General features: G+C 44.0%; 1 protein-coding gene across 1 annotated transcript in view; it reads left to right on the forward strand.

Moving 5' to 3' along the window:
* The window catches only part of LOC146072950 (electrogenic sodium bicarbonate cotransporter 1-like), a 117,655-nt gene that overhangs the window by 90,911 nt on the left and 12,780 nt on the right, over positions 1 to 13,964 (forward strand). Inside the window, exons 20-22 of the mRNA XM_083180119.1 lie at positions 4,007 to 4,075; positions 8,593 to 8,766; positions 9,825 to 9,968. Coding sequence (XP_083036245.1) covers positions 4,007 to 4,075; positions 8,593 to 8,766; positions 9,825 to 9,968 — 387 coding nt within the window. The remainder of the gene's footprint in view (positions 1 to 4,006; positions 4,076 to 8,592; positions 8,767 to 9,824; positions 9,969 to 13,964) is intronic.

Below are 13,964 nucleotides of genomic sequence, written 5' to 3' on the forward strand. Positions count from 1 at the left end.
TGACTTAGTAGCGCAGAGCATCTTCTCTTGCAACTTCTCTATTAAAATGTGTCGGTACTTGTTTCCTAGCACGGCCACAACGATCTTGATCTGGGGCATCGCAGGTAAAAAAATTGCATCGGTCGCATCGCATGCGGGCTAAAAAATCGCATACGATGCGACCGACGCGATGGCCGCGATTTCCCATAGGGATCAATGTAAAATGCCTCAATTTAACCAAATCAACATAGGGAACAATGTTAAATGGGCCAGAGACCCCCAAAAACCCCCCTGACCAGTGAAATGGCCCCCCAAAAATAGTTAACGCCACCCCACGATCAACGTCAACCCGAAGCGTGGCGAGCGCAGCGAGCCCACGAGGGGCGGCGGTACGCGTCCTCCGACCTTTTCATACCCCCACTATCCACGTCGGCGTGGAGTTGAGAATAGATTAGTGTGGCGAGCGCAGTGAGCCACCGAGCCCGAAGCGTGGCGAGCGCAGCGAGCTTCGCGAGGGGACGCGGATACCTTCACAGGTAAACGCGTCCCTTCGCGGGCTTCACAGGTATCCGCGTCCCCTCGCGGGGCTCGCTGCGTTTGCCACGCTTCGGGCTCGGTGGCTCGCTGCGCTCGCCACACTAATCTATTCTCAACTCCACGCCGACGTGGATAGTGGGGGTATGAAAAGGTCGGAGGACGCGTACCGCCGCCCCTGCGCTCTCCACGCTTCGGGTTGACGTTGATCGTGGGGTGGCGTTAACTATTTTTGGGCGGCCATTTCACTGGTCAGGGTTTTTTTGGGGGGTCTCTGGCCCATTTAACATTGTACCCTATGTTGATTTGGGTAAATTGAGGCATTTTACATTGATCCCTATGGGAAATCGCGGGCATCGTGTCGGTACCATCGCATGCTTTTTCTGGCCGCATTCGATGCGACCGACGCGATTTTGACTTTTTCAATGCATTTCAATGGGAAATCGCGGGCATCGCGTCGGTCGCATCGCAGACCGCGATTGTGGCCAGGCTAGGAAACAAGTACCAATGTGTCTTCTTAAGTAATGGCACACACCATCTATGGTCCTGACAGGTTTATGCCTACTGAGCTGCCTGGAGAAAGTCACTGCTGCCTCCCCTACTTTCCTAGTGGTCAGGTTGTATAATCCCCTCCCTCTCTTCATGGTAATAGTAGCTGAGACTTCAGGTGCCTTTTAGCTTTCATTGCTTACTTTAGTTGTATGCAAAACACTCGAACAAGGGTACTAGTTAAGTTAATGTTTACTTTATTAATATCTCCCCTGTTTAGTCAGTGTTTTGTGTTCCACTGTTAAGTAGAAATAAACGACTAGTTCAGTTTTACTCTGCTCTCAAAGCGGGACCTTATTGGCTATCCAAATCACATGATTGCCGTTAAGTTGCTTACATTTAATTGGGCCACTCATTCTTTTATTTTTTATTGTTCAGTCGTCTTGCCAAAATTACTACCTAGTTTCTATAGCTATGTTTCTGAGTGTATATCCTTTCCTTACAGTTGCTAGGTATCTTCTACCAAGGCCTTCCTGAAAGAGATGGGAACTCATGGGCTAGCCGCTTATACTTGCTCCGCCTGCAAGGAATTTTTTTATTTACCACAAGATTATGCAGGCCTATGGGATCGCTACTCTGCCGATGCACCTGTTGGCGCTGCTAAAAGTGTGTAAAACCTGCCAGGACCAGTATGGGCGGCATCACTGTTTATTTTTCTGGCTATAGACTTGGCAGCTGGAAGCTTCCAGTCAATCTACTACATCTGGAATTACACCATGTAGCTTCATCCCCTGCAAGCCAAGATTGAATCCAAAAATGTCCTGAATGCACTGCCTTTATTTGGAGACATTCACTTTGGTCCACAGTTGTACAAAATAGTTGCTACACTGACAGCATGTATGATGTTATGTAGTGTTCTAAAATTAGTAAATTGAATTACAGAGAAGGTTGTAGTGCCCTGGTCACAAGAATATACAGTTGAAGGAGAAAATGGAACAAGCAAACACAAGCTGCATATGGAGCAGGCTGGTTGTGTGTGACCTTGGTTCCCCTATAATACAGACAGCATTAGTAACCACCATATAATACCACCATGAAAGCCATAAAATATGAAGAATATCACAGTGGCTGATCTATAATCTAGAAATCTTGTAATGGGCCTAATTAAGCTTCACTCGTAGAAGTGAGGAAATAATTAATTGCTGACTTCTGCGTAAACGTGGGCAATTATAAAAATGTGAACACAGTCTAAGCAGGGCGCGGCATCACAGTGTTAGAGGGGCGGGGCATTGTACTCACAATGCAGGCGTGTGTAAACATTAAATTATACTGTATGTGTTGGTGATAAGCTATTTAAAAAAATCAACTGCTTTTGTGTGATCCCCTTTCCAAATTTTATATAAGTTGTTAGTCCAACAGCCATAGAGGACAACTCTAAATGGGCCCTTTCAAAAAAGTTGGCCCATATAGAGATTTCTAGAGATAGGTGAGGATCCGCACAGACTAAATTTCTTTGGGATTAGTTAACTGACCAACATAAAGAACTACTGACTTGATAATTCTGGTAGTTTAATGGTTGGTGGTGCGCCCAGCGTTCAATACCAATAACTGTACACTGGGTTTTGTTTGCTGAGAGGCAAACAAAGAGAAAGAAAATGCTTTTTGGGTGCACTCTTAATAATTGAAATATGAAATAATTTAAAACATAACTTTTATTCCAGACTTTTAAAAATAAATGGCACAAGTTATAAAAAAAAAAATGTTGTGTGATAAAAACATTGATCTTGTTATCAATCATCTATTATTCACACATTCGTTTTACATTTTAGCACTGTATTGCCATTCGTATAGTAACCAATGACCATAGGTAGTAAAAATGATTGAAATCCCCTAGGCTAAGATGGACTACCACCAATACACATGGCACATATAAACCTACGGAGGATGCGGCAAAGCACGATGGATCACAGAAGGCATCGGAGATTCCTGCTGTGGTCTCTCCATGATACATTTGGGCGATACTTCATATTTGTGACTACATTAAATTATCAACATTAAATGATAAATGGGTCCCAATGGGTATTATTGAAGAAAATGGTGATAGTGATATCTCAGTAATAAGAAACCTGCTCTGTCTGGTTTAATATGTTAAACTGCTTCAGAAAAGAATGGAGACACCCCTGAATTTTGTGCCAAAAATGGGATCCACACATACCTCCACCAATTGCATGGTATGGTAGCAGTGCCCCCAGCATGCCTACCTCTTTATTCTTAATAGTATTTACCACCTATCTATTTGCCCACCATCCACCCCCACCTTGTACCGTAGCTGACCTGTTGGAGAGCTTATCTATTCCTCCAGTGGTATCCGCACAAAGCTCCGTAAGCAGGATCCTGCTTTTAGTGATGATAGGGTGGGGGATGTACAACCTATTGCTGGAGTGCACAGCCCCTGGGAGCGAATACCCATATACAGTACTGACTGCCCCCCTTGCTCCCCAGGTTTGCAGCTTCAACTCCGGCTCCTCAACCTATGCCCCCTTCCAGCATCATCCATTGCACATACACAGCCTTCACCCCTTGTTGTGCCCCTGCGGAGGTTACATAATGATATTGTTGCCAAAAGTGGATCAGAATTGTTTATGCAAAGGATAAGATTTGCCAGAGGTGGAGATGTTTTACACCTTGGATAGAGAGAGAGAGTACAGTACCAATCAATCCTCTTCTGTCATTTTACAGGCTCTTAAGGAAATAACTCATTGGTCCAGTCTCTCTCTCTCCAAGGCTTGATGTATCTCTTCCAGACTAAGACCACAGAGTATATGCAGTTGTAAAGGTGAATTAACTTTGCAAAAGAGCTGTAGTATATGCAGATGAGCAATAGCAAGATACATTAAACTATGGAAAATATAGATGAAGAAATGTCAAATATTTCAACTTCACCTAACATTTGTAATTCTGTCAGAACTTTATATTCACATCTTAATTTTTTTTTTTCGTTTAGTATATTCCTATGCCTGTGTTGTATGGAATTTTTCTTCAAATGGGAGTGGCTGCTTTAGGAAGCATTCAGGTAAGTACTCATTTCTCTATAAATGTATCTTTAGTTTGTATATAGCTAGTATTTATGCAATATTTTTGTGGAACAATGAAATAAGTCATTGTCGGATAGCAGAGGTACAGTATGTGGGTTTGCTGTGCCATCACCTAGGATGCAGGCCCTGAGAGGAACTGTTGCTGTCCTGTGGCACCCATATTTGGAATGCAGCTTGCCTAGAACAGTGTTCTGCAAAACGCAGATCTCCTGCTTACAGTATACTTAGCTACTCCATGGTTAAGGCATTACATATTGGGGGCATTCCTGCCAAACAGACGTGCAAAATGACAGCTGTTTGTAAACAATGCTAAGGAGAATTTCATTTCAAAAGACTCAAAATCTCTGATAGATATATAGATATATCTTTCACCAAAGTAGTATGTACACACTGAGCTACTTTCCCCAAAGAGCAAGAGATTTTCAGGAGGCGAAAGAATTTGCTGAAAATCTTTAATTATAAGGCTATTTACATGATGGGCGGGGTTTGAATTCCAAGGGTGGGAGCAGCAGCCATATTATTCAGTGCATTCCTGTTCTTGGGGCCTGATTCATAACTGATCTCTGGGCTGCGTATATTCATAGGGAGAAATCTGTTCACCTGCACCAGCAATGTATACGTTACTGCCATAAGAAAATATGGTACTTATGTAATATCTGGACTCCCGTTTTTCTTATGGGACCGCGTTCGCTCGCCACGCTTCGGGCACGGTGGCTCGCTGCGCTCGCCACACTATATAAAATCAACTCCATGCGTAGTTGGATAGTAGGTGTATGAAAAAATGGGGTGCATTTAACATGGGAGTCCAGATAATACATAAGTACCGAAAATATACATTGGGGGGTCAGTGGCGGCGGTAACATATTCATTGTTGACCTGCGCCGACAGTGTATACATTGCCGCCATAAAAAATATTAATTTGGGGCCAGTGACAGCGGTATCACATACATTGCTAGTCTGCTCCAGCAATGTTTATAATAATGATTATTATTACTATACATTGGTGCACAGCAAGTGCTTAAAATGGTCCTAGTGAGGTGGCAGAACTTGCTTCCCCGCCTCTCCCCCCCCCCACCCCCCTTCCTTATGTCACAGCCAGGGTGGGTGCTAGGGTGGTTGGCGCCCCCTGCACGCTTTACATTTCTGGCCTATTCCACACACCCATGAAAAGAATAATGTGGGCCACATACAGTAATACTACCCCATGCCAATTACACATTATGCCAAACACGGTAAAGCCCATTACACAATATCCCAAACATGGTAATACCCATTTTTTATTATGCCACATAAGTACCGCTTACATACATGCTCATTGCTGGTATTACATTCTCAGTTCCAGGGTTAACATGCCCACTGCCAGGGGTAATGTGCCCATTGCCAGGTAAAGTTACTGTGCGCTCTGCACTGTGGGCATTATTCAGATCTGAGCTTAGTACAAATTTGTTCGGAAAATGGGCAAAACCATGTGCACTGCAGGTGGGGCAGATGTAACATGTGCAGAGAGAGTTAGATTTGTGTGAGTTATTTTGTTTCTGTGCAGGGTAAATACTGGCTGCATTATTTTTACACTGCAATTTAGATTTCAGTTTCAACACACCCCACCCAAATTTAAATCTCTTTGCACAGGTTACATCTGCTCCACCTGCAATGCACATGGTTTTGCCCATTCTCCAAACAAATTTGTACTGAGCTTAGATCTGAATAAGGCCCTGTGTGGGAAAGGAGACAGCAGGGCAAAGTGGTAAGAAACCTGGAGGTCTCAGTGCAGGTCCATCCGTCCGTGTTGCGGCTATTTCAAATGACTCGCTGACTCGCAAGCCAATCGGTGCTCGCGGCCTGGCAGCTCCTGATTTATTGCTATACCGCGAGCTCCGATTGGCTCACGAGTTGTGAGTCAGGGCATCATGATTTAAAAATAGCTGCGCCACGGACGGATGGACCTGCTCTGAGACATTCGGATTTCACACCGCTCTGCCCGGCTGTCACCTTTAGCAATACACATGGAGGCGAAAGCGTTCCGCCTCCAAAATGGAACTGACTGGACGCAGTTCAGGCTCACTTTAGCCCCTGGTGGGCAGTGGTGCCCATAATATATTCATTGCTGATACTTATATGTTAGTTGGGCACCCACTATAGTAAGTACGCTCATACCTCCACTATCCATGTCGGCATGGAGTTGATTTTATATAGTGTGGCGAGCGCAGCGTGGCGAGCGTATGCGTAAAACTAAGCAAATAGCTTAGTGGGCTTCCAACTAACATATACAAAGTACCGCTAATTTATAATCATTGGTGCCCAGTGGTGCCAGTAATATATACAATGCTGGCATGTGCCAGCAATGTATATATTACTGGCTTAAATGTAACATTGGTGGCCATTGGTGCCAGTAATATAGACTGTACATTGCTGGCATGTGCCAGCAATGTATAAATTACTGGCTTGTAAGTAACATTGGTGGGCAGTGATGCCAGTAAAATATACATTGCTGGCATGTGCAGGGGCAGTAAGCAAATTAATAATCATTGCTGCCCAGTGGTGCCAATAATATATATATTTTGCTGGCATGTGCCAGCAATTTATATATTACTAGCTTATAAGTAACATTACATTGGTGGCCATTGGTGCCAGTAATATATGCATTGCATATGTAATATATACATTGCATATGCCAGCAATGTATATATTACTGCCTTAATTATTAAACATTAGTGGCCAGCAGGGCTCCCTGCTCAGTGTTAAGCAGAGCAGGGGGGCAGGGCGAGCAGGCAGGGAGTGTTGCCGGGCAGCCTGGGGGAGAAGTGCTCCATGTTGAGCAGGTCTGAAGGGCGGGGCAAGCAGGCAGGCAGTGTTGCTGCTTTCCAGGCGGGGGACCAGGGCTCTGTGTGAAGCCGCCGCAGCAGCACCACGTGGAGCTGCCGCAGCAGCATCCGGACAGGGTGAGTATGACAGGAGGGGCCGGTGGCAGGGGGGCAGCCCGCCGGGCTGAAAGTGGTTAATCTTTCACCTGGCAGCGTACACACCCACACACACACAGCGATGATGGATGATAAACCATCCATCACATCATCGCTAGTCGGCAATCTGGGGGGGCAAAATTGCTCAAAACAGCTCTTTTGAGCGATTTTCAGCTGAAAATCGGCAAGTGTGTATGGGCCTATAGATATATCTGTCATCAAAGTAGTGCGTACACACTGAGCTATTTTCCCAAAGAGCAAGACATTTTCAGGAGGTGAAAGACTTTGCTGAAAATATTTCATTAAAAAAGACTATTTACATAATGGGCGGGGTTTGAACTGATTTCTGGGCTGTGTATATTCTGAACCCAGCAATCAGGTAAATGTCACCCCACGCCACCTAGACCGGGAAAAATCCCACCCATGTGCACGGCTACAATTTCATTTGCATCCGTGCACTTAGGGAGAAATTCATTCACTTGAGCAAGCAATGTATACGTTACCAACATAACAAAATATACATTGGTAGGCAGTGGCGGCAATAACGTGTACATTGCTGGCCTGCTTATACATATCGTTGGTGCTCAGTGGTGCCATTAATATATACATTGCTGGCCTGTGCCAACAATGTATATAAGACTGGCTAATAAATAATATACATTGATGGCCTGAGCCAGCAATGAACATATCACATAAAAAAAAAATAAAAAAAAATATTATCACAATGGATACAAAAGAAAATATACCCATATACCCATATACCCATTTCCCTAATGTAAGCCCGTTTATTATTTTTATTCCAAATGGATTGAAAAATGGATTGAATAGAATGTTCGCTAGATGTGGAATATCGCTCATCTAAATGTTTTACTGTATTAGTCCGTTATCTCATAACACTACAACTTCTATTATTGAAAATGTTTGTAAAGTGGTGAGGCTAACAACGTGGTACAATATGGAAACTCTTTCCAATGGCTCTGCACTGTTTTAAAATAAAATGGAACTATACATGGATACGATTGTTCAATGTAATATCAGACACTAGCTTTTGAAAAGGGGATATTTATTCAACTTTTTACCACCACCTACAACCTTGTGTATCACTATAATGGAACTGCAGTGACTTTACCTGCTTTATTACTGTATTGTATTTATGTTCTATACCATGTATACTATTTTTCTACCAGATTTATAGATGACATTCTGCATATGTAAAAACTAGAACTGAGAGCATTATGAAACATTTGCCTTTTTATGAGCATGCATTATGTGACTTTTCACTTAGAAAGGACAGCATGCAAAAGCGGGTCATTCACTTGTAAGCATTGCATGAATTCTTCCCAATCAGGTCAGGTCAGACCATAAGGTCTTTATATTTCTTTTTGAGAAGGTGAACTTGATAAGACAACTATTTGAAAAAGAGATAAATGTGTTGCAGGACTACATGCGACTACAGCCAAACATGTCAGCTAATAAATGCCTATTTTTTCCCCAATAATGTTCTGAAGGGTTTCTTTTTTGTTTGTTTGTTTTTTCAGTTTATGGAACGGCTGAAGTTACTCTTCATTCCTCCTAAACACCAGCCAGACCTATTATATCTGCGCCATGTTCCATTGCGAAAAGTCCATTTATTTACCCTAATTCAAATGATGTGTTTGATCGTTTTATGGATATTGAAATCAACAGTTGCTGCAATTATCTTTCCTTTGATGGTAACTGTTCTAACACATGTGTATGTTTATATGTATACTGTTTATTAAACTTGTTTTATATAGTGATTTTATAACCGCCACTTTCTTAATGAGAGACTGGTGCCTTGCATGAATAATCTGAGCTCTTGTAGAACTTTGCTCCATTTGCTATGTAAAGCAGGCCACACATCTAAAGATTTATTTTCAGATCTGGCTGGTTGGAACAAAAATCTGATCATATCTGAATGACCAGTGTTTGAGCACTGATTGTTAAATAAAAAAAAATTGCATTGTATGCATAATTGTTTTCTTGGGAAAAATAGGTGTGATCGTCCTTTAGGTTTACTAAATTACATTTATTTAAAACTTCTAGAAAAAGACAGCAATCACAGTAACCTTGGCTAAGTTTTCAATTAAGGATATACCAAAGCTTCTTGTACCCCTTTCACACTGAACAAATATTTCCCGGGTTATTGCACTTCAATGCGCAAAACCCGGGAAACTGTTCTGTGTGAAAGGGACCTGGAACACTGTCCCGGTCCAACGTTCCGGGATTTCATTCCAAGTCTTGACCAGGGTTGGACCCGGGACAGTTGAAGGTCCAGGTGCAGCGTGAACGGGTATCCCAGGTCAACGCGAACCGGGTCCCGTTCACTGTAGTGTAAAGGCCGCTGTTGGGGGCATGAATAGATGCTATTAGATCTATTCATGGGTGACAGGGGGGACTCCCAACTGCCCCACAACCACTACGGGACACTGCCGGCCCCGACCGGGATGCAGGAACATCCCCAAAAATTGGAACGTTCCCGTGGAAAGTTGGACAGTTGGGAGTTATGCTGTAATGTAATTTTCTGTGAACCATGTATTATTCTAATGTGTGCCATATGTTTGGCACTGCAAACCACTTATGGTGCATTACAATTAAAGTTTGAATCCCAAACCTATTTTATTTATAAGTAATAACTTTGTACACAATGAATTGTAATTGGGATAGATAATTAGTATCCTGTAAAGCCTTAACTGCAACAGTTGTCACTGCATTTAATCTAAAGCATTTATCTTATTTTACTCTGTTCTAGCTGTTGGGCCTTGTTTGTATACGGAAGGCAATGGAGTGTGTTTTTTCTTTTCATGATCTACGATGGCTGGATGATATTTTACAGAAAGCGGTCAGTGAGGTAGAGCCAAAGATGGAAGAAACAGGTTCCAGTGACAGTGAAGATGTAAGGCAAAATAATTTTACATTTATCTATAAGGAATGATGCCCAATAATACATTGGCAAACAACTTTATATATCTCATTTGTCTAGGCAGTGATTTTGTCTTTGGCCTAAATGTAATGTTGGTTTTTCAAATCTTATTACGAATGCCCTTTGGTGTGCTGGGGGTTTAACCCCCCCCCCCCCCCCCTCTCTTTCAGCCTCTGAGTGGCATTATTAGAAAAAAGGGTGTCTGTACTGTCTCTAGGACAGTCTTTCAGGCGCTACTTCTGGCTCTTGCTCAAAAAGCAGCTGCAATTAAATTTTTATAAGTTCTACTAAACGAAAAATGCAGCTGGGTTTTATTGTAAAAAAAAAGGGGGGCCCTTAGTTCTGTGTATCAGACCTTGGCTTGTTTAATGGCTATTGTTTACCAATCCCTGTGATTCACAAGGTTTGTATACTGACTCATCCCCTTGTGTAACACCAACAATCACACTAGGAATCAGCAAAGGCCGAACCTCTTTTGTGGGGTTTCATAGTGAAAACTATTTGTATACCATATTAGGCCCCTGTACCTGGTAGCATCAGCAACCAGACTATAGTCTGTTCCTATGTTTAGTCTCATACATACAGTAGTAATTCTCAGTTGCATTTAGGGACTTCCCACCCTAGATCAGTTTGACATCTGAAATTTTGAGGTGCTGAAATATAGCCCTTATTTCAGTAGGAGACCCAGGCTCTTTTCTCTCCATATAAGAGGAGAGGGCCAGGTATCCGGCCTGCATTAGGTTAGCCCAGGCTTTCCCAACCACGGTCCTCAAGGCACACCAACAGTGCAGGTTTTAGTGATATCCAGGCTTCAGCACAGATAGTTCAATCTGAATCACTCAGATACTAATTAAGTCACCTGTGCTCAATCCTGGATATCACTAAAACCTGCAGGTTGGGAATGCCTGGGTTAGCCTCTTTTATCCTTTAAGTAAAGAGCTATGCAGACATTGGTACAGATGGAGCAGCTCTCATTAGAGCTCCCCCCCCCCCCCCCCCCGAGCCGCAAGTCGAAGAAAGCCTACCGAGGGTCTCTCCAAACTTTGTTGCGACCCACCGCCCCAACGCTTCCGGGGGTTGAGGGAAGAGGGTCTCTCTGAGCTTCGGTGAGGAGGACCCAACGATCCCTATTTTCGTATGTACGCCCCCTATGCACGATTTAGGTCACTGCAGTGGGTGTTGGAGCACCACTCGAGCTCCAGGGGAAAAAAAAGCTCTCATTAGAGCTGCTCCTGGCTATAGAGCAGCCACTCGCTGCTGTGCACCATATGCAAGAAGGGGGCACGCGCACGAGATGCTTGTGCACACCGTTGTGATGGAGTCCGCCGCTGCCCTCTGCAAGCTCCCTGCTGTCTTCCCGTATCCCCCTCACCCTATAGCCCCCCCGCAGCCCCCACTCCCGCAGCCCATATCCCTGAAGCAAAGACAGGCCGGGAATCTGCTCCCAGCCACCGTGCTGACGGGAAGCTCGAGCATGTGAGACGCTAGCACGTTTCCGTCAGATGGAGCGCCTCTCCGCAAGCCTGCACCCGCTCAGGAAATCTGAGCAATTCCCTGAACTGGCTGAATTGGCTGCTCCATCTGTATGTCTGGGATAGACCACAGGTTATGCAAATCCCAAAGCTCAGGGACATGCAGTCAGGGGAGGAATTGCCTCCCTTGTCATAAATAATTAACATAATAAAATAATACAAAGAAAATACTTATGACTAATATTCTGTCCTAAATATATTCTTTATATAATTTTTATTATTTTTAAACCATTATTATTTTTTTGAGTTTCTGAGGCACTAATGTGGGGTACACACCAGGACGACCCGTTCACGATGCACATCGTGAGCGGGTCGTTAGTGTTTCTTCCGACCCGCTCACGATGACGCGGGGGGGGCATGACCCGCTCACAATGTGCATCATGAACGGGTCCGATCCGATGGCGACCCGCACCCGGGAGTATGATCGTTCTTCAGATCCTACCTGCAGCAGGTAGGATCTGAAGAACGACCGACCCGCGGGACCGCGCATCGGATCGGTATCGGTCCACACCAGGACAGAAAAGGGCCCAATCACCACACAATCTACATCCAATCGGTCGGAATTGGATCTAGATTGATGGGATTGGACCCTTGTCGTCCTGGTGTGTACCCAGCATAAGAGCGGTGCCTCCCGTTGTCAATAGTTAAGGACCTGACACGCGGGCAATCTTTTTATTTTGTGGTGGTGTTGGCTATCAGTGCCTCTCTGTACACAGCCACCACTGCACGTCACTGCCAGAGCTACTTTTGTCCTGTTATATTAACTAGATAAAAGCCTGTCAAAATGATGGCTTAGTAGTCCCTATCTGTTCTTACCTCCAAACTCTGTATTTACATTTCCCTCTGCCCATATCCAGGAAGTTTGAAACATTTTGATTTCACTTTCTGGCCTCCAGTGGTGAGGAGTATTTATCTTTTTTTTTTATTTATTGTGATAACGAGTCACCAGTCCATCAAAATGGCAGAGCTGCTGGGACTCTGGATGTGTAGGTGTTTGTGTGTGTCAGTACCAATGGGATATGGTCATTTGGGTCTACAGCAAGTTGGTCAACAGTCATTAGGTGGACACAGTTAGGTCGACATGGGTTTAGTTCGACAGGTCATTAGCTCGACACAAGCATTAGGTCGACAGTGTCCAGGTCGACAGTCAAAAGGTTGACATGGGTTTTTCACTGTTTTTTGAGCCGACGTGTGCCGACAGGTGGTATTTCATGCCCTACCATCCACTAGGGCGCGTGGTGGGAGTGTGCCCAGCGCAGCGACATTCGGGTAAAAAAAAACAGTGAAAAACCCCATGTCGACCTTTTGACTGTTGACCTAGATACTGTCTACCTAAACCCATGTTGAGCTTTCCCCCCATGTCGACCTAACGGTGTCGACCAAATGACTGACGACCAACTTGCTGTAGACCAAACCATCCCAACCCGTGCCAATACAGAGCTTTTGTGCCATCTAGTGGCCGCCGATGTACCAATAGAGATGAGGAGCAGAGTTAGGCTTTTATTAGTTATATTTTATTACTATAGGATTGTTTAATACAATTTTGGTATGACAATTTCAATATATTTTTTGACTGTTATGTTGTTGTACTATGCAAAACTAACACCTTCAACCCATAACGAAATAGCAAAGGGATGAAAGATAAGGGGCACAGTTTATGGTGTCATTTAATTTGCAGAGACCTTTTTCCTTATATAGATTTATTTTACTGGCTTTAATTACACAACTGCTTTCATTGTGCTACTGAACTTGAAAATACACGCCAGAGTAATTACAGGGTAATTACAGTATATAGTTTAAAAAATAAAATTGTCCACATAAATGCTTGTGAACTGGTGGTACCAGTCAGTTTACCTTCTGTATAGTGAGCAGATAAAAGTACTGACATGATTTCCCACTTATTTTGCAGTACAGTATTACAGGTTGAGTATCCCCTATCCGAAATGCTCGGGACCACGAGCATTCCGGATAGGGGAATTTTTCGTTTTTTGGAATATTTTTTATTAGGCATACTTACCTGTCCCCTGATGGTGTCCGGTGGTCCCTCGGCGTCCACGCAGTCCCCGGGCGTCCACAGCAGGCCCTCCGGCATTTTCTCTGGGTCTCCAGCGGTCCCAGGAATGCATTGCGCGAGTGTGCGCGCGCACCGGTGACGTCACCGGCGCGCGCGCACACTCGCGCAATGCATTCCTGGGACCGCTGGAGACCCTGGAGAAGATGCCGGAGGCCTGCTGTGGATGCCCGGGGACTTGGTAAGTATGAAAAGAGGGTTAGGGGGGTTAAAAAAAATAAAAAAAATTTGAATGATTCCAAAAACCACGGTTTTTGGAATCATTCGGATAAGGGATGTACGGATACAGGATACTCAACCTGTATTTGCATGTAAAGCTACAGTATGCTAAATAGAATTAAAAATTGTAGGTAACGTTTACGACTA

The sequence above is a fragment of the Crinia signifera genome, chromosome 4 (genome assembly GCF_055691185.1).
Source record: "Crinia signifera chromosome 4, ASM5569118v1, whole genome shotgun sequence".
In the NCBI taxonomy this organism is placed as follows: Eukaryota; Metazoa; Chordata; class Amphibia; order Anura; family Myobatrachidae; genus Crinia; species Crinia signifera.